The sequence below is a fragment of the Lactuca saligna genome, chromosome 3 (assembly GCF_052625555.1).
Source record: "Lactuca saligna cultivar CGN05327 chromosome 3, ASM5262555v1, whole genome shotgun sequence".
NCBI lineage: Eukaryota > Viridiplantae > Streptophyta > Magnoliopsida > Asterales > Asteraceae > Lactuca > Lactuca saligna.
This window is the reverse complement of record NC_136419.1, coordinates 116,733,445-116,756,275: the sequence shown is the minus strand read 5'-3', so window position 1 is coordinate 116,756,275 and position 22,831 is coordinate 116,733,445. Positions and strand designations below refer to the sequence as shown.

General features: G+C 35.6%; 1 protein-coding gene across 1 annotated transcript; it reads left to right on the top strand.

Annotated features, from left to right (window-relative positions):
• Positions 1 to 17,036: 17,036 nt before the first annotated feature.
• Positions 17,037 to 21,235, top strand: LOC145037168 (Transmembrane amino acid transporter family protein). The gene is made up of 3 exons (XM_078985760.1): positions 17,037 to 17,330; positions 18,456 to 19,063; positions 20,285 to 21,235. Exons 1-3 carry the CDS (start codon positions 17,165 to 17,167, stop codon positions 20,798 to 20,800), a joined length of 1,290 nt encoding a protein of 429 aa, XP_078841886.1. The 5' UTR covers positions 17,037 to 17,164; the 3' UTR covers positions 20,801 to 21,235.
• The last annotated feature ends 1,596 nt before the right edge of the window (positions 21,236 to 22,831 follow it).

Genomic DNA, 22,831 nt, shown 5'->3' with positions numbered 1-22,831 from the left:
CTTTCTTAAATAAAGTAACCATAACTAATACTTATGAACTTAGCAGCTTAAATGTTGATTCTCTCTTTCAAAATAACTTGTATTCTTAGGAATCCAATAGACATGTATACTCCCGGAGCTTTTGAGAAGGTGGCTTAGTACCGTGATGCGTGTTTTGTCTTTTACTATATCTACTTTTGATGTTTGAATATGTAATCTTTAAACACGTATGTAAGAACTTATACATTATTAATGCAATGGTTGTTGTACTTTGATTAATATAATGCATGTGTTGTGATACTTGACATGATGTCGTCCGCCCCCGAACGTTTCCGTTGTTCCGGTTTGGGGGTGTGACCGTAACATCCCAATTTTGAAGTCCAAAATTTTCATTTTTAATTACGATATTCATAACGTAGTTTACCAAACATTGCAAATGTCATATCAATTTAAAGAACAAGCCATAACAAGATGTCTGAAAAACATATCATCAAAAGTAATAAAAATCATAGTACAATCCCAGAAACCTCCATTCGGAAACCATATGTGTGTGTGATGCGTTGCTACACTACCGGCTCCTTCCCCTTGGACGAACAGGTACTTGAAACCAAAACTGAAATTGTAAGCTCAAATTTTAGTGAGTTCCCCCATCATACCCATACCAAATAATGTATAATCGTCGGTATTTTTCAACTGGTAACTGGGAACTACCCTCCCCTTCGGTATCTTTCAACAGGTAACCGGGAGCTAACCTCCCCTTCGGTATCTTTCAACCGGTATCTGGGGACTAATACATATTAAGCACAGTAAGCATATCAGATACAATGATCATATAAACCACAATAATCATATTGCACATCAATCCTAGATGATTATCACAAAGACAACCATCCATGCAACGCCTTTGCTGGTGGGTCAGCATTTTGGCCGTACACCCACCCCTACTAGAAGGATACTCACCTCCAAGTCATGTAGTGTTTCTACTGTCCTCAGTGTGAAAGTCGGCTCTCCTCGACTCCTCAATCCCTACACGACAACCTTGCTAAGTTATCAATTTGTACTCACAACCCCTATAAGGTTCAACTTGAATCCAAGTCAAAGTTAAAGTCAAACCCTAACCCTGGTTAGGTCAACTCTTTTCTTGACCAGACTCGCCGAGTTGGTCCACCAACTCACCGAGTCCCTTCGTCAATATAATGCTACAAACATGTCCCCACTCGTTGAGTCTAGCTAGGGCTCGACGAGTTAGCCTTCAACAACACTTCAGTCCATCTTCAACCGACTCGGCGAGTTCTTCCTTGAGCTCGTCGAGTTCATCTTCAGCATATGAATGTGTCTAATTTATGACTCTCTGAGTTGTATGAACAACTCTGTAAGGTCGAACCTTATAATATGATGATGTTTGAGACTGATCACTCAGCATCAACGTATGACTCAGCGTCAGCATCAACGTATTAGTTGCTCAGTGTATAGTTTCATATTCAAAATTTTGTAATAGATTTTGTACTTATCTAGTTTCCATAGTTTTCATCTATAAGTTAGTTGGTATATCCCTGATTTGTAGGGATTGCCTAGATTAGTTCTATATAGTCTTTTGTACAAGTTTGTAAAAGGCGCATCTTTCACAAACCCTAATAGCCACTTTGTGCATTCGATAATCTCTTTGTGAGATTATCATTCTTAGTGAAAGTTTATCTTTGTGAATCCTCGTTGTTCTTGTTTATAGTCATTGTTTGATAATTTGTTTGATCTTAGGAACTTTCAATTGGTATCAGAGCAGTGTCTCTTATCAAACAAATGGCTTCATCGTCTTCTTCTTTAAATTCATCAAATCATTCTTCTGTTAAAATTCCTCCATTTGATGAAACCAATTTTGCTATGTGGAAAATCAAAGCTCTCTATGCATTGGAATCAGTAGATGAAGACATGTTGGACATCGTCAATGATGGTCCATATGTTTCGATGTATCAACCCTTGAAAAACAATGCTCCTGATGGTGACATGAAGAAGGCACCTAGGGAGAACTGAACAACAGATGATAAAAGAAAGAATGGTCTAGATGTACGTGCTCGGGCTACAATCAGCTATGCTTTGCCATATAATATCTTTGGGCTGGTTTAGAACTACATCTCAGCAAAAGAAATGATGGACACGCTGACTGTGTCTTTTGAAGGCACTGAGGAAGTCAGGGCCACTCAGATAAATGATCTAAACAGAAGGTATGAACATTTCTTTGAAAAGAAAGGTGAAACCCTGACTCAAACCTTCAACAGGTTTAATACTCTTGCTAATGATCTACGGAGACTAGATCAGTTGAAGCATCGAACTGTTCTAGTGCAGAAGTTTTTGGATTCTCTGGGTGCAGGTTGGGAGAATCATGTTGATGTGCTGAAATATAGTGAGAAGATCAGCACAATGGATTTACAAAGTCTTTATGGAAACCTTCAATACTATGAGGAATCCAAGCTCCATAGAAAGGAGCTAATGAAGGATGCTCAGTGTGAGTCATCAGTGGCATTATTTTCAAACAAAAAGCAAGTGTCAGAGTCAGGCACTGAAAACCATTCAGACACTGATTCTTCTAAAAGTGAGACTGATGATATGGAAAAGGTAGTTGCTAGTGCTGCTTTCATTGTGAAGACTTTTGAGAAATCAGGCTGTAATTTCTCAAAGTTTCAGAAGAGGATGGATGGGAAATCTTCTAAAAGGTTAGATGCCGACAAGAAACATGTTACCGAAAAGAAAGGCAAAGCTCAATGCTTTAACTGTGGTAGCACTAATCATTTTGCAAAATAATGCAAGCAAAGAAGAACCCAAAGCTCAGAGGAATACTGGAAGCAGAAGTACAACAAGTTGGTTAAGAAGCTGAAAGCAGAGAACTTGGAACATAAAGTTCTTGTCGTTGAAGAAGAAAAATGGAAGACTGATGAGGAGTCATCAGATGATGAAGTTAAATGTCTGATGGCTAAGATAGAAGATGCTGATGAATGTGAAGTCAGCAACAGTTCGTTTGATGTTGATATGTCTGATGCAGTTGAAAACTCCAGGAAGCACAACATTGATTCCCCTTCAATGTATCAGGTTCAAAATTTTGTTTCCTATTCAATGAATGAAAAAATCAAAATGTTTGAGTATTTGGGTGTTCTTAATTCTAAGAAGAATCAAATCATAAGGGATATGCAGAATCAAATTGATCTTCTTAAAACTGAACTATCCTTGAAAAATAACATTATTGACACTACTCAAGAAAATCTAAGAGTTACTAGTTTATCAAATTCCTCGCTATCTACTGAAATTGATAAAGTTAAAGACCTCTTGAACAAAGAACAAATTGTGCTACAACTTTGGGCTAAATCTCACAAAAATGCTAATTATGTCATTTCTGCTCAAATACCTCATTCATGTGAGAAAATTCTTGGGGGAAATTTTGCTGAAGCTGAAAAAGTTTTTAAATCTCAAGAAAAAGAATCTGAATTTTATTCCATGAACGAACTGAAAGATAGTTTCAAAAAAAAATTTATCAGTAACACTTTTGTTAATCAGAGTCTCATTGATGAATACTGTGTTACTTATTCTAATGGTGTTACTGAGTGTGATATTGAAACTACCATAATTGATCCCACTTCTTACCCTGCACATCTTGAGAGACCAACTCCTCTCACTGAAAATATTATCGCATTTCCTATCTCAAATGGAGTGTTTCATGCTATTCATGAACAACTTAATCATTATCCTGATTACAGTGTTTCAGTGCATAAGTCTAAATCTGATACTGATGTCAGCTCCTTATCCATCACTGATCATAGTTCTTCTTACACTGAATTCAGTTGTAATTCAATGTCAAACAAAAGGAATCAAAGTTCACTTGGTGGATCTTACAAATCCAAATGTGTTAAATCTAGAAATCTGCTCACCAAGAAAAACTTTGGTGCTAGAGTTTGTTACAGATGTGGTGACACCTCTCACAAGATTAGTGAATGCAAGTTTGATAAAACATCTTTAAGAGCTGACAACATCAAAGTTAGAAATGAAAGATGGACTCTTAAATCAAATTCTATGAACTGTCTTCCTAAAGAGTGCTATAATATATTGTCAAATAACTTTGTGAATGACCTATTTTACAATGGGTTAGTGTGTTCTAACTAGTTTCTCAGCACTACAGGGTCAAGAGCATCTTTGGTACTTAGACAGTGGTTGCTCAAGACATATGACAGGATCCAAGTCTCTCCTGGAAGACTATGTCAAGAAAATTGGTCCTGCAGTAACATACGGAGACAATGGAAAGGGGTTTACTAAAGGATATGGGAACATCAAGTGCAATAATGTGGTGTTTCAGAATGTTTCATATGTAAAGGGTCTCAAACACAATCTTATCTCAATCAGCCAATTGTGTGATGCTGATTATGAAGTTCATTTTACAAAGAAGGAAGGAAGAGTCATCAACACTCACAAGAACATTGCACTCTCAGCAAGTAGAAAAGATGAGATATATGTTCTTGACATGTTCTCAAGTGACAAGGCACTGATGCAATGTTTCTTTACCAAGTCTCAAACCAATCTCAGCTGGATTTGGCACAAAAGGTTCTCTCATTTGAACTTTAAGAATATATCTAAAATATCCAATCAAGATCTAGTTAGAGGTCTCCCAAAATTCAGCTTTGTCAAAGACAAGATGTGCTCAGCGTGTGAACAAGGAAAGCAAACCAAGTCATCATTCAAACCCAATTCATGTTCTAGCATATCTGTTCCTCTTCATTTACTACACATGGACTTGTTTGGACCTATTCCTGTTCGTTCCCAAGGAGGAAACAAGTATACGCTGGTGGATATGGATGAGTTTAACTGATTTACATGGGTGGCTTTCTTGAAGAAAGGTCAAGCTGTACAGGAAATTATCTCACTGATTCGACAAAACGAGACGCTGACTGGTCTCAAAGTTAAGCAGCTAAGGAGTGATCATGGCACTGAGTTCCGGAGTTCGACTCTTGAAGACTTTTGTGATTTTAAAGGTATTGGGAAGAACTTTTCAGCTCCTCGCACGCCTCAACAAAATGGAGTTGCTGAACGAAGAAATCGAACACTGATTGAGGCAGGAAGGACGTTAATGATTCATGCTGGTCTTCCTATGTTGTTTTGAGCTGAAGCTGTTAATACAACATGTTATACTCAGAATTTCTCTCTAATTCACAGGCTTCACAAGAAGACACCATATGAGATGTTGAAAGGTCGAAATTCGGACGTATCCTTCTTTCACGTGTTTGGATGCATTTTATATATTCTTAATCAGCACGACCCCAGATCAAAATTTGAGCATAAGGCTGACAAAGGTATTTTTGTTGGATATTCATCTATTTCAAAGGCTTTTCGTGTTTTTCATGTGAACAGGCAATGCATTGAGGAATCCATTCATGTAAAGTTTGATGAAGAATCCTACATTGATGAAAAGGTGCTCATTCCCCTTCCATTTTTCAAGAGCTTCTCTCCTATCCATCTGATGAAGTCTCACATACTGAAGAAGAAGCTCTCATACCTGATCTTATCGTTCCAGACCCAAGTCCTGTCAATCAAGGCACTGCGGTTAGCACGACAACTTTTTTGTCAGATGCTGATGAAATCCTTGAATCTGAAAGTTTGATGAAGAATCCTACACTGATGAAAAGGTATCTCATTCCCCTTCTATTTTTCAAGAGCTTCTCTCCTATCCATCTGATGAAGTCTCACATACTGAAGAAGAAGCTGTCATTCCTGATCCTATCGTTCCAGACCCAAGTCCTGTCAATCAAGGCACTGCGGTCAGCACAACAACTTTTTTGTCAGATGCTGATGAAATCCTTGAATCTGAAGACTCTCCTGTAACTGATGTTCCTTTCATTGATAACTCTTCAGCATCAACCTCATTTGAATCAGCTCCAGAACATCGAGATCACACTGTTGATCAAATTATTGGAAATCTTCATGATGGTGTCCAAACCAGATCTCGTGTATCTAATCATTTTTGCATGTATGTTAACTTTGTTTCAATGATCTTACCTGACAAAATACACTCAACACTTCAACACGCTGACTGGATTAAAGCCATGCAAGACGAGCTGAATGAGTTCAAAAGGCACAAGGTTTGGACTCTTGTTCCCAGACCATCAGGAAAGACCATCACAGGAACACGTTGGGTCTATCGAAACAAGGTTGATAAAGATGGTGTTATTACTCACAACAAAGCAAGACTTGTTGATCAGGGGTTCACTCAAATTGAATCCATTGATTACGGGGAGACTTTTGCTCCAGTTGCCCACATTGAAGCAATCAGACTGTTCCATTCATATGCTTCATACATGAACTTCATTATCTACCAGATGGATGTCAAAATAGCATTTCTTCATGGTGTGTTAGAAGAAGAATTATTTCTCAAATAGCCCTCTGGCTTTGAAGACAAAGAGCACCATGACTATGTGTACAGCCTAGATAAAGTTGTATATGGACTGAAGCAAGCTCCCAGGGCCTGGTATGAGACACTGACATCATATCTCCTTGAAAATGGCTACAGAAGAGGAGCAATTGATAATACACTCTTCATCAAAAACAAAGGATCAGACATGATTCTTGTTCAAATCTATGTCGATGATATCATCTTTGGATATCCAAATGAGAAGCTGAGCAAGGAATTCGCTGAGATCATGTCTCAAAGGTTCGAGATAAGCATGATGGGGGAAGATGACCTTTTTCTTAGGTCTTGAGGTTCAGCAACAAAAATCAGGTATCTCAATTTGTCAAAGTAAATATATTGTTGACATGCTTGTTAAGTACTCTCTCTGTGACTGCAAACCGACCTCTACTCCGGTGTCCAAGACTGATAAGCTACATGCTGATCCCACCGGCACTGATGTTGATCACTCTCTTTATCGAGGAATGATTGGATCTCTTCTCTACCTCACTGCAAGTTGCCCTGATATCATGTTTGGAACCATTCTCTGTGCTAGATTTCAAGCTAATCCCAAGGAGTCTCATCTCATTGCAGTTAAACACATTTTTTGATACTTAAAGGGCACTCAGAACTTAGCATTGTGGTACCCTCGTGACTCAACACTTGAACTCTTTGGATACACTGATTCCGACTATACAGGATGCAACTTAGACACGAAGAGCACGTCAGTTGGATGTCATTTCCTTGGAAATCGACTAATCAGCTGGTCTAGCAAGAAGCAAACCTCAATAGCTATCTCCACTGTAGAAGCTGAGTATGTTGCAGCTAGGAGATGTTATGCTCAACTCTTATGGATTCAGAATCAGCTTTTAGACTATGGGCTTAAATTCACAAATACTCCCACATACTGTGATAACACCAGTGCCATTCAGATCACACAGAATCCTGTTCAGCACTCAAAGACAAAGCATATCGAGATCAGACATCACTTCATCAGAGACAATGTTGAGAACGGCAAGGTTGTTCTAGAACATGTCAAGACTTCAGATCAACTAGCTGATACTTTCACCAAGGCCCTGGATACTCAAACTACTGCTCACATTATTGGAGAACTTGGAATGATCACTCTGGATTAAAAAAAGAAAAAAAAAAGTTTTACTAATGTTTGCTATTGTCTTATAAACTGATGTATTTTGTTTGCTGATGATGATGTGCTAATGATGTTTACCATGCTGAGTACCTTGTATGATCTCTTATCTATCTCTTCTACAAATCTTCTAAACTAAAGTTGAGTGATTCACTGTATTAAACCATACACTGATAACAACTTGAAACTCTTTGCCGATGGTTAGACAAAACACCAAGATCTATCACACGCAACTATCCCTTCTTACCAATCTCACACTGATTTTATGATTCAGTGTGACAAAACACATGCTGATGAGAGTCTAACAGTCTTTGGCGGTGGTTAGACCAAAACACCAAGGTCTATCACACGCAACAATCCTCTCTTCACCTTCTTCTCACTCAGTGTCTAATGATTCAGTAAGAAGCACCACTCACTGATAAAGACTCAACACTCTGTGCCGATGGTTAGATAATTAAATCAGTATCTATCACACACATCAACCACCTTGCTAACCTTACACAAGCAAGTTGTACTTTGAATTGACGACAGATTGTCTTTCAGCATGTAACTTTTAGTGACACTGATCTCAGCGCTTACGCAGACACTGATTGTCGTTTCCTCTTCAGTACAACGACTTATTTTTTCAACAGCTATTTTTTCGGATTTGACAGTTTGTTAAGATACACAGTTATTTTCGAAAAAGACAATCATTAGCTTTTTAAAACCGTTTAATCCCATATTTAAACCTCATTCCCCACCTCTCTCCCAAACTTTCCTCCCACAATTCAATTTTCCTTCTCTTTTCTTCAAAACCCTAGAATCCAAACTCTCTTTAATGGCGGCATCACAGTTTACTTTCTCCTCCACCTCAAGAAGAGTTATCCCAGCTCTAAACTCTCCTCCTCTTCCCATATACATCAAAGCCACAAATGTCGTCTTCAACCCTGATATACCAGATGTTCATCGCGGTCTTGGACTTGATGATTTTGTTAATTTTCTAGTATCTTGCAGACTTCGAAATGCTGTCAGTGAGGTTCCATCAGAGTTCTTTCCGAACAAGTATGTGAGTTCTACTACACCGCAATAGTCAATAATGAAAACAACATCATCTCCAGCACTATTGGGTGTGGCCGTCGCTCAGTTTTCATCAACGCTTATCTCCTCCGTACTGCACTCAGGTTACCAATTTTTGAACCATTCTCTGAGCTTCCAAATATTGAACGTTGTCGACGCCTCTTTGACCAACTGGGCTATGATCACTCCAAGGCTGGTGCTCGACCAGCTCTCATTCTACGTCAATGTATGACTCCTAGATGGAAGTTCTTCACCAGGGCACTTTGTAAGTGTATAGGCCATAAATCTCGCAGTGGTAATCAACTGAGTTATTTTGAGAAACAAGTGGTATGTTCACTTCTCCTCAACAAACGTGTTGATTATGGGGCTTTCTTCTTCGATCAACTTGTCCAGTTTCTTCGGGCCAATGTAAAAGTTGATCATGTTCCGTTTCCACGCTGGATTGCTCTTGTCCAGGATAAATTTTAAGCTGAAGCCTATTACTCCCACGCTGGAAACCCCATCCAATGCCCACGCATGTCAGTACGAATGTATCAGGATGATCCACTGGCCAATGACATCGGCATCTCTGATCGGATGCGAGAATGGATCGCGAATCCATATACCGTTCCTTCACTAAACGCTAACACTGACGAAGGAGCTGCTGATAACGACAAAATTAATGCTGAAATACAAGAAGGTGGTCATATCTCCCCTCAACTTTCTCATCACACCATTTATGTCACTGAAAGGGTTCATTCAGCTCATGGGAAGTCATCTGCTCATGGGGAGAAACCATCTCAAGGGGATCAACCTTCTCAGGGAGAGCAGCATCAATCACAAGAAATTCTAGGTACTCAGCTCATTCAAATTCTGGCCTCAGCGTTTAATGAACTTCTTACACTGACTCGAGATATGAGTCAGCGTCTTCTACGTATTGAGGCTGATGTCAACCAAATGATGATGATGATCAAAAAGGGGGAGAAACTGATTCTGTTGATAGAACCTGTGAGCATGGATCTGGGGGGGAACATTGTAAAACAGACCGAGCCACCACAACCTGAGCACGAGTCTGAGAGACTAGCAGAAACTAAAAAACCTACTGAAGAATGTGAACATGATGATGTGTCTCAAATGCTGGACATCAACTTCATAGATCCCACTATGCCAGTTCAAGGTGAAAACTCAGATGTAGTTAGTGAGGATCTTGTTCCTTTATCTCGAAAGCGAAAGGCAGCAGATACTGAATCATCTGATTCACATGCTGACACTTCTCCTCCTAGCAAGAAACATAAGTCCATTGTCAGCATATCAAATCTAGTAGTTGAATGGAATATGACCCCTGATCAAGTTAAGCAAATCCTTGATGAAGCCAATAAAGCTCAGCTTCTAAAGAATATTGCTCAAGCTGATGAATCCCTCATTCAGCACAAACTTTAGGCAATGCGATCCTTTGAAGCTCAAATGCAAAGGTTTCTAGAATATCATTCCAAAACTAAATCTTCACAGCCTCCTTCCAGTAACAGTAACTCAAGGACTGATAGTGTTCTTGACAGAATCGATAACAAAAGGTTTCAAGATGTTTTCAAACGAAGAGTAAGCAATGACAAGATCATCGAAGTTAAAACCTCAAAACCTCATGACGAGAAAATCCTTACTTTGTTGATCACTCGTCAAGGTCCTCAACATCCGTACACTGAAGTTATAAAGAGAGACGAGATGATTAGATATGGATACTCTAAATGGATGGAATTGCTCGAGTTGGCATCCACACAAACTTCAGCTCTTTCTTCAGAACTGACCTGTGCTCTTCACTTACTGATCAAGAAAGTTCAGCGTCTTGATCTTGTTCCTACAGAGCATCCTCAGCAGCAAGGCCCAAGTTCCTCAGTTCCAAGAATCAGAAGAACTAGATTTCAAGTTGATGGTGAAGATGTATTGGTTCTAAATTTTGGTGCTGAAGAAATAAACAACTCTCTTCCTATTGGTGTTGAGCCGGTTCAACATCAGTTCATCTCTGTTCCTGAACATGGAATGTTTTATCTTGATAAGAACAGGAAAATGTGTTTTCAGCGTACTGCAGAGATTCCAAGGGCTCCAACAGAACATCTTGTTGGTTTAAGAAAAATGTGCATGAGTCATCAAGATCTCTCTGGAGAGTTTCATATATTGATTGCTATGGAGTTACTGAATAGAAGACAGGAGCTGCTAGATAGTCCTTTCTGGCCAGTGAAAGTAGAAGCTGAAGCTGAGTATGAAGAATTTTTGTCCAAGGGTGTTCTAGTCTAGCTGGTTTTGAACATCATCATATTGGGGGAGATTGTAAGGTCAAACCTTATAATATGATGATGTTTGAGACTGATCACTCAGCGTCAACGTATGAATCAGCATCAGGGTCAGCGTATTAATTGCTCAGTGTATAATTTCATATTTAGAATTTTGTAACAGATTTTGTACTTATCTAGTTTCCATAGTTTTCGTCTATTAGTTAGTTGGTATATTACTGATTGTAGGGATTGCCTAGATTAGTTCTATATAGTCTTTTGTACAAGTTTGTAAGAGGCGCATCTTTCACAAACCCTAATAGCCGTTTTGTGCATTCGATAATCTCTTTGTGAGATTATCATTCTTAGTGAAAGTTTATCTTTGTGAATCCTCGTTGTTCTTTTTTATATTCATTGTTTGATAATTTGTTTTATCTTAGGAACTTTCAAACTCATCGAGTTCATCTTCAAAGACTGGGAGATTACCTTGGACCTGCCAAGTTTGCTTGAACACTCGTCGAGTCCCATGATTCCAAGGTCCATTATAAGCCTAAACAACTGAGGGACCTTCCACACTATCAACTGGTCCATCGACAGAAAGAATTTGGTGGTCATTACACTCCGACTCGCCGAGTCCCAAGAACAACTCGTCGATTCCATCCTTGATCATTACTATACAGTCGGTTTAAATGGGTGTTAACACATCAAAACCATAGACATGGCCTCCTAATGTTCATTTTACATGTAAAGTTCCAACCTTGGTGCACATGCAAGGGGTCTTTGGCTCAAAAAGCCATAAAAGATGTTCTACAAAGTGCATGGGGCTCTCATGGCCATAGAGTTGGCACCTTTATGCCATGAGACCCCTCCAATGACCCAGATCTGAAGTCAAAACTCCATATAAACCTTGATGAGCTGGAAATTGAACAAAATCTCTGGATCTCTAAGCCCTAACTCAAACTCCCAAGCTTCCTTCCTCTTTTCAAGCTTCAGAATCCACCAAAATGCACCAAAATGGCCTTAGGACACTCACACAAGGCTAGGGTTTTGAGATAATGCTTTTTAGGAGTAATAGGGATTGTGGAGGCTGAGATAAGTTGTTTAAATAGGGCACAAACCCTCAAAATTCGGGTTTCACCCAAACAGTACCTACTCGCCGAGTAAGTCATTTAAACTCCCCACGGATCACGACTCTACTCGACAAGTTGGGCCACCAAATCATCGAGTCCCATAGAAAAACATAAGAAATACTTGAAAGGAAGCATACCAGGGATCAGGTGTTACAGTGACAGTAACAATGATGGTCCAAAAAAGATTTATCTTCCCAATGGAAAGAGATCGGCCAAGGTCAAACTGTTTGATAGTATGGTAAAAAGAAATGATAGTTCTGAGATAGTTCCATGTGCTAATCCTAAAGAGTCCATATGTTTCTATTTCCACTTGAAGGGACATTGGTTGCAAAGCCGTCCATACTACCTGAAAGATCTCAGAGATGGTAAAGTCAAGTCGTGTGACTCTACTTCAGGTATATCCATTATCTAACTCCATTAAATAAGTTTGTATTCATAAACTCTTAATACATTATGTAATGATCACATTTTAATGGTATTACATGATTTAAGAGAAAGAATGAAACTTAAGAAGAATGAGCTACTTCTGATTGCGAGCGATGGATTTCGGTCACATGGTTTGATGATTAGAATTTGGAGTTGTTGCTTAGGAGTTATGATAATTTAATAGATTGCTTAGGAAATGTCTAGAAACATAGTTTTCATTTTATGCATTGTAAGGACAAGTTCCAATTTTTCATTTATAATAAATAAAAATGAAATGTTGGTTTATATAGGTGGTATAATTTATATTTCCTTGCAATGGCATCTATGAAAGTGTTGGTTATATTTCTATTATTAACAATATTAATTGTGGATTTGATTCTTATTATTTCACTTGTGGTAAATATCATAATTGACTAAGTGATAAAGAATTTTCATCACCTAAGTTTCAATTGGATAGAAACTTGGAGTCATACCATTCAAATTGTTTAATGTATGAAAATCTTGATCTTTGAAAGATTATTACTAATTCATTGATCACATTTTTTATGTGAGTCAAGTGAAGGACTAATGAATCTAGTCCATTAATATGGACGATTCAAATCTGCCACAAAGGATGAAAATTCTATTCGTAATGAATTACTGATGATTCAGTAAATATAGTTGTGTTTATAAGATTAATCATAATTCTAACACTTAGAAAAGGGTTTTTAAAGAGTGGAAGAACGAATAAGAAGAAAATATTAAGCAAAAAGATAAAGGTTTCTCCAATCTGAAAGGAAAGGAGAGTGCCTCGGTATCGTGTTTTGTGATCATCTTAATGATTGTGGAACTATGTCTCAATTGATCCTCGAATAACATCTTAGTACAATTGTTTGACTAAGAAGAGTAATCAGATATTGTTGAAATGGTTCAATTGAGAGATGGTTCATACATAGTTTCTAATCAAGTTTTAGAGCCATGCTCTAGTTACTTTGAATCGTATCTTGAAAGTTACTAGGTTTGTAACATCTCATGAAATGTGGAGTAATAATGTTTTCTTACTCTAGCACATTTGGAATTGGTAGTTATGATGTTTTTAGTTAAAACAAATGATAAACTAAGATCAATTTCATGAAGTATTTCTTGTCGAGAATCCACATTATCTTTTGAATATTTGTTTTGCTTGTCAAGGAATGTTCCTTGAGAGAGAAACTTATATGCCAAGAAGTTATTGAGAGTATTAATGATCTTGAAGAGTTTAAGGAGTCAATCAAGAATAAACATTTTAGATATCACTAGCATAAGACCTGATGTTGATAACCTATCGTGTTAAATTGACACAATCTTGTTTCTGTGCACCTTCCAGTTGGGTTAGCAATGCGTATGATTTTTATGGTTCTCATTTGATTGCAAAAGGAATAGCACGTTGGTCAGTGAAAGTACATTGATCAATATGGGTGAACTGATTAACAACATGGAAGCAATGGTAGGCCCTTGTGCTACCAGATGAAAAGCAATTTAGAATAATCAAAGTTCAATCCATGTAAGGAAAACTAAATTTGAATTTGGTTATAAATGATAGATTCACATGGATGGGAACAAATACACCATAAAATCTAGGTACCAAAAGGTTTCGCTCTAATTCATAAGAATGATTATAAGGAAACACTTTCGCTTGTAGCTTTTAAAGAGATGATAAATATCATTATGGTTAGTAGTTGTGATAATTACATCTCAAATTCTCTATATGATTACAACATCGCTTTTCATAGTTCGAATTGTGAGAGATGGCAAGGAATTGTTTGAACCTTCAGGAAATATGGTTATAAGTTCTGAAAGGGTTTGAACACACAGATATATGCTATCTAATGAAATGTGTATAAGCTTGAGAAACCTAGTTAGAGACTTATCAAAGCATCATGTATCAGAAATATGCACTTTAGTAAGAGAGCTAAGAGTTTTGATTTCTAGAAGTCCAGTTGATTTCTAGGACATAATTGCAAGTTGGCAATACTATTTATGCTAGTGGGAACATAATTGTTATGCTAAATGTTGCAAGTTGGCAATACTATTTATAGGACACAAAGTTTACAAATTTGCAAGTTGCAAAGTTTGGAAATTGTTTCACTATAGTAACGCTTAAGGGAGAGGGCGCTCATACTTTGTTTCAAATCTAAATGTTTAAATTGAAGGATTTAAAAGAACATTGTCTTTGACATATATGAATGTCGTGTTGAAATGGTTCAACATAGGAAATTCGATATATGGAAATATTATAGCAAGAGATTGATCAGATATCAAGTCTTTATGAAAGACATAATGAATCGATTCCTATATGCTTTGGATATAGGATTGATTTCATATGTTATAATATTTACTTGTTTTGATTTTTCCAAATGTCTTTGGCATTGAGAGGGAAAAAGACTAGAACTTTGTGTGACTAACTTTGTTAAGTAACTGTCAAGAACATTCTGAGGTTACACGAAAGGATTGGTTGCTTATAGACAGTTGGAAATATAGTATGGTTTAAAAGGATCGTGGTGACATATTAACATAATTATGGATTGAGATGATTCTTGATCAAAATGATGAATATGGAAATGTTTTCATAGTGGGAATTGTTTCTTAAAATCTACATGTGAGTTAGAAACATTAATGCACGAAAGGTGTTCAAGGAGTGTGCCTTCAATTTGAAACTTCTTTACTTTGGAATTGTTTTAGTAACAAAGTTCCAATGGAACATTCTATAATTTCGTTGGCTACGTCTCTGTGACTTTGAAGCTTTGACATCACAGAAGGACAATGCATGTAAGGTTGGAATTCTAACACATTCTAATAGTGACAAGAATTTGGAATTGTGAAGTGAGCATCATTGGAATAGTATCCAGTCGATCTGTTCATAAAGGAAGGACCATAAAGAAACATAGTATCCATGTTCATAACATGACATGACTGATGTTTAATTCAAGTGGTTAGTTGATGGCTCGAAACATTATACAATGAACAAAGTATTAATCAATATGGTGATTAAATAATAAGGGGTTTATTTATATTCAATAGTTTTGAGAGATAGTTAATTAGTTTGTTATTGTTTCACTTCGCATGTCTTACTTCCTGAATAATTTTGATTATTCAAAATTCCACAGTCGATCTTATATTTGGAAGTAAGTAGCGATTTAAGACTATCATGAATTGATTTGTAGATTGTCTATGGAGATTAGATATAACAATAGTTTTGTTGCAATGTTCATGAGCACTTAGAAAATGGGGATTTTGAGTATTGGATAAATCCATGCTTAGAGAATTACTTCATGGATTTTCACGAGTAATTCTGAGACAATAATATGTTATATTCTTGAAACAAAGATATATGAGTTGTTGTTTACAGGTCAATTGCAAAAAAGCGAAAACATTGAAAACCTGTGAGATTATACCACCACAACCTTATATTTTGAACAATAATTCATCCAAACTTTGAACTACATGATGATAATTGATGATACATGAGAAATTGTTTCATATTGGGCGTGTTCGACAAAATAGTTGGTAGCAGGTAGCTTGTAACGGGTGGCGAGTAGCTTGTAGCGGGTAGCGTTTTATTAAACGCTACGTGAAGTAGCATTTGGATTTGGAGTATTTTGTGTAAACAAAACGCTAGAAGCATGTAGTGCCAAACGATGTTTTTTGTTCAAAATGAAACGTTTTGTCAAACGCTAAAAGCTAGAAGCTCTCAAATGCTCCCAAACGCTCTGTGCCGAACACGCCCTTTAGCAAAGCATGTTTTTTGACATTTTTATTATGAAAACTTGAATTTAAAAGTGGTTAAGCACATGAAAAAAAATGATTGTGAAAAACACATTTAAATATATATCATCATAACACCTTCGAACGTAAATTTATTATATTTAATTTATTGCTAATAAATTTAATTTTTAGAGTACGTATGTTTGATATAAGATAAGATTTGTTTTTGTATTTTCGCAAATTATTTATATTTTCAAACAACTTTTTCAAAACTTTGACTAAAAGTGCAAATCTATCTAAACCATGGAAACCAAAACTGTAATTTACTGTTATAAAAAAATTAACAACCTAATTTTTAAAGTTATGAGATAGCGATTAAAATCGCTAAAAATATCTAAATTTAAAGTGTTGCACCAACAAACATTCTTCACCAAAAACATATATTTTTAACAACCACGTAAATTATTTTTGCAATTTTTAGTTCTTTATGTCTTGAGTCTCTGTGAATTCATTATTTCTTCTTTCTTCTTTTTAGTGTTTTCATTTAAAAATGATTTTATACCATTTTAATATGTATAGAACACCAACAAAATTTTTATGGAAAAAGAAAAAATAACAGTAACTTTATTATAACTAATTTAGGAAAATTGTCATCTTCATAAATGTCCTTAGTCTATACCAATTTAACACAAACAATTCTAGACCAAAATCTAACAAAACAATTTACTAGACGAAATATATTATATCCCAATAAAAGACAAACAATTTTTATCCAAATAAAATATAATATCATTCAACCAAATCACATACAAATGTTTTTTCTTGGATTGGGGTTGGGCCCAAAGATAAAGTAACGGAGGACACACCACCAACACATACATATGAATACACGATGAAGACGACAAACGCCATAACACAAAAATGCGCCACCTTCAGTCCTTCACCACTATATAAAACTCCATAACCTTCCAATTATCTCTGCATGTTCGCTTTTTCTCTGCCAAATTCTTTTCTCTCTTTCTCTCTGTGGATCTGAAATCTGATGGAAAGCCAAAAGCAGGAAGAATATTCGGTTACAATACCTCTACTACTTGCCAGTGACAAGGAAACAAAGGCGGAGGACCACCAAATCGCCGCCGCCGCCGCCACCACCACCGGAACTTCCTCCTTCTTCAACGCGTGTTTCAATGGTCTCAATGCTCTATCAGGTTACTCTCGAGTTCCCCTTTTAATTTATCGATTTTGGTTGTACGACTGATTAGGTCATGGAATTTGAAGGCGGCGGTGATTTTGACCAAAATAGAGGTCAAAAGTCAAAACCCTCGCCGGGATTTCAAATTCTATCACCGGAAACTACGCCGGAAAGAAGTATCGATCAGTTTGGATAACGGAATTTTTCAAATTGAAAACGATTAGATTTATAAGATATTGATGAAATTACGTTATTTTCACCGAAATTTGGGATGGATTTAGTTGTTCATGTTGTGGTTTTACCTTCGATTTCTCAAAACTATTATAAACTTTTGTCCATGCAACATACTAGACGTTGAATTTACAGTTAAAAAAATCAACTAATTTTTACCATAGAATATTCCATTAATTTACTCCCCCTTATTGTTTGCATCTAATATTCGATATGAAATTAAGCATTAAAATGTTAGAGTTCTTTTTGGAATACTCTCTTATTTGGGAAAATGAATCATGGTACCTTTAACTTTTCAGCTACATGTGTTTAATTCCAAAGCTTACAATAAATATCATGTTTCATTAATTTAGTAAAAAATGATAAACTACTTACAACCATAAGACATTAACTTTTTAGCTACATATGTTTGATTCCAAAGCTTAAAATAAATATCATATTTCATTAATTTAGGAAAATATCATAAACTACTTAACCACAAGATATTAACTTTTTAGCTACATATGCTTGATTCCAAAGCTTACAATAAATATCATATTTCCTTAATTTAGAAAAAATTGCACCAATAAGATATATATTAATATTGGTGGTACTCCCTTATATGTTAATGAATCAAAGGTCATGATTCAAATGATTCAATTTGGCAAGAGCTTTACCTTATATCAAAAAAAAAAAAAAAAAAAAAACAAATAGCATTAACTTTTAGTTTTCATTACGAAAATATATAATCAAAAAACTATTTCAATAGTTTTTGGTTTTATATATCTCCAAAACACTCTGAGATACATAAAACCAAAAACTACTTGAAATAGTTTTTTATTATAATTAAAATAGGATAAAAAAAAATCAATCATTTTAATCATTTCGTTACAACTTTACAATGTTTCATTTCATGATTATATTTCAATAGGAGTTGGGATTCTATCAGTCCCATATGCATTAGCATCGGGAGGGTGGTTGAGTTTGCTACTGCTATTCACAATAGCAATCTCAACCTTCTACACAGGATTACTCATCCAACGATGCATGGACGCAGACCCCACAATAAAATCATACCCCGACATCGGCCACAGAGCATTCGGTAAAACCGGTAGAATCATCGTATCAGTAACAATGAACATCGAGCTCTACTTAGTCGCGACTGGCTTCCTAATTCTAGAAGGAGATAATTTAAGCAATTTATTACCCGAAATGGGGTTAGAATTTTATGGGATTAATATAAGTGGGAAGAAAAGCTTTGTTGTTATTGTTGCAGCCATTATTCTTCCTACAATTTGGTTGAATAGTATGAGCATTCTTTCGTATATATCGGCAAGTGGGGTTTTGGCTTCTTTGATTATTCTAGGGTCGATTTTGTGGGTTGGTGAGTTTGATGGAGTAGGGTTTGAGGAAAAGGGTAAATTGGTAAATTGGAAAGGAATGCCTTCGGCTATTAGTTTGTATGCGTTTTGCTATTGCGCTCATCCGGTTTTTCCTACTTTGTATACTTCGATGAGAGACCAACGTCAGTTCAAAAAGGTACGTTGATTTTAGTATGAAGTTATGGAGTAAAGAATAAATTACATTTTTCGTCCCTGTGGTGTATCTTTTGTTTTTTATTTGGTCCGAAAAAAATTTATTACTTTTTTAGTCCCTTCCCAGTTACTTAAAAACATGTAAAAGAAAAGTATTTGCCTCTTATTTTAACATGTTTGGTATTATTATTAGGTTAATTTCATAAATAGATAACAAACTATTTTCTATTTTTTAATAAAACATCAATCCTTATAAAATTATACCATAAATATATTACAAGTTATTTATTTTTGCTCATAAAATAATATTAAAAATCAAAATAATATAAAATTTTCAGTTGCTTATGTTTTATTTTTTAATAAAACATCAATCCTTATAAAACTATACCATAAATATATTACAAGTTATTTATTTTTGCTCATAAACAATTATGTTTTATGAAAAAAAAACTCACTCTACCCCAAATTAATTATCCGTTTTTGACTTTTAAAGTATTTTTTCTTTAATTTTGACCTTAAATATTTTTATGTGTTATATATTACTTGATAAAACTTGTAACAATGAAAAGATATTTCAAATACAATCTATTTATATATTTTACATCAAGTATTATCTATCAAAAATAAAAATATTTAAAATCAAAGTTGAAGAATAAAAATTTCAAAAATCAAATATAAACAATTAATTTGAAACCAAGATAATAGTTTTCTACTTATTTAGGATATTAACCTCTATTGTTATTCAATTTGATCTCAATCTAACCTTAATGTAACATCACCACTACCCTTCCTTTTTCCCTTCAACCATAATTCCAACCAAATTAGTCTAGCAGGACAAAATAGTCATTTTATTGTGTTGTTTTATTTTCAAATTTTGTACGAAAACAACATGAATTTTCAACGACGAAAAAATAGCAACAAATTTTATTTTTGAACCAAATTGACAACAAATGGTATTGGTATACCACAAGGACCAAATTTGTAATTTACCCTAAATTAATTATTTTCCGTAGCTAGAATGCAACAATATGGACCATCTCACATAATATATAATTGATTTACAACTCACATAATATTTACATTTATGTGTCATTGTAAATTTAGGTTAATATCTCACATTATTATACTTCTAAGACATAACAAGATGGACCATATTAGGGTTTAAAAAAAAATGACTATTTAAGAAATGACTATAACAATATGTTTTTCTTCTTTATAAATGTAGGTTTTGCTACTATGTTTCATCTTTTGCACGATTACTTACTCCTCAATGGCAATTTTGGGTTATCTTATGTTTGGTTCAAATCTAAACTCACAAATCACATTAAATCTCCCCACAGACAAATTAAGTTCAAGAATCGCCATATGCACAACTCTCGTAAACCCAATTGCAAAATACGCACTCATGGTGACACCAATCGTCGACACTCTCGAAGAACGATTTCTATCTTTTTACAACACGAGAAAATTCAGCCTCTTGATTCGAACATCACTGGTAATAAGCACAGTAGTTGTCGCCCTATCTCTCCCGTTCTTCGGATACTTGATGTCACTGGTCGGAGCTTTTTTAAGTGTCACTGCGTCGATTATACTCCCGTGTTTGTGTTACTTGAAGATTTCAGGGAGTTACCGGAGATTGGGATTTGAGTCGGTGGTTATTGGATTGATTGTGGTGATTGGGGTTGTGGTGGCGGTTGTTGGGACTTACACGGCGGTGGTGGATATAGTGAGGGAGATGTGATGTTGATAGGTGGGGAATATTAGTATATTATTCGATTCTTTTAGAGAAGTTTCTTTGTGGCATTTCGTCGAACAGTTTGTGGGCATCAACGATAGTTTTCCAGGTGGAGTAGAAGTATTAGAGTGTAGAATTACAACGGAAAAACATTTGATATGGAACAATAGGAAGATGATAGCGAATCACAGATGCAGGTAGTATTTGGATCGGGAGAAGTTACGGTGGTCAACGACGGTCAACGGTGAGGTCTCAATAACGTGCATCGTCGGAAACCTAATTCTATTGTTTTGTGCTTTCTGTTTCAATTTTTTTTTGGTTTATATTTTATTTGTTATTAATGCAAATGTAGTGGATATGGTGTTTAAATGGTCATATCCAAATGTCATAGATATTCTAAAAAAAATAAATGTTAGGCTAAGATTGCTAAATTTTTTAAAATTTTTTAATGTAATAATATTTATCAAACAAAATATAAATTGCTCAACCTTGACCGAATAATTTGTATGAAAAAAAATTATAATTATTTTAGGTTTTACATATAAGTCAACTACAATTGTGTAGGTTTGTGACTTTTGTCAAAAGGCAAAATAACAAACGAGCTTAAAAGCTTGTCTTATGTGCACTATTTTTTGAATAAGAAAACACTATTTGGCAATTGGCATCTAGTTCAAATCAAAATGGAAATGGTTTTGCAAACTTTAAAAAGTGCAAAAGACAATAAACTCCGTGATAAATTTGATTTAGGCTTTAAGTTTGCAACTTTGACCACTTAGATGGAAAACGACAAGGTAGTTATTTTAATGATATCACTTGTTTTGCATGATTTTATTTATTGATTGATTTTTATTTATTTACTTTTTTAATAAATAAATATTGGGCGTGTTCGGCAAAACTAGCTGGTAATGGGTAGCTTGTAGCGTTTTGTTAAATGCTACATTAAGTAATTTTTGGATTTAGAGCGTTTTGATTAAATTAAGCGCTAGAAGCTTGTAGTGTCAAACGAGACTTTTTGTTTTAAACGGAGCATTTTGTCAAACGCTAGAAACTAGAAGTTGTCATACGCTCCAAAACGCTCTGTTCCAAACACGCCCATTGTATGACAAAAGAAATTAGAAATATCATATTAGGGCAACACAAATGGAAGATTGGAGGTTACAGACCAAGTTTGTGGTTGAGATAACGACCATGACGGTGCATACCATCACAGTGGATCATCGTCTGTCTACCAGAAATAATAACATCCAATAGGGAAAGGAGGGTGGGTTTGACTGGTTTGATCTTTGATTAGCTTTTTTTTTTTTTTTTTTTCCTGATTTCTAATATATTTTTACCTATAAATAAAACCTAATGTAAACTTATATTTTCATATCATTCTTTTGTTCCTCTATTTACATACACACACATTAATCTTGTCAAAATCCAAATATCATGGATCAAAATCCAAATAGCCTACCAATTAGTCGAACCTGCAATCACGATAACCCTTTTGGGTTAGATACAACTTCACATCAATACTCAAATATGAAATCATCTCAAGGTGGTTTTATGAATTTGCTCCAAAGTGATTCTCCTATCCTACAAATTCAAATTTTTCAACAATTATACCAAGCTTTCTCAACCTATCAACAACACTTCCAAACCACTTTCGTACACCAACAAGCTTTCCGAACACATCCACAACCTTCACCGCCACAACATTTACACCCACATTTTTCACCACTATATCCTCTGCATTTTATTGCCGAAACACAACTCGAACAACCCTAGCCAACAAGGAAGAAAGGGGGGAAAACCCCGCTAAAACCACTCAAAACGAAAAGGGTGGCTTGGATAAAGGAGGAAGAAGTAAATTTAGCACAAGCGTGTATTTCGGCTTCCCAAGACCCCGCCGTTAGAGATGCACAAACATCAAGTTGTTTTTGAGAAAAAAAAATTAACCGTTTTCTATGAGTTAATGGGGCATGAAAGCCAAAATTCCAACCAAATTAGTTCAAAGTTGTGCGATTTGAGGTTGAAATGTACCAAATTCTGTGG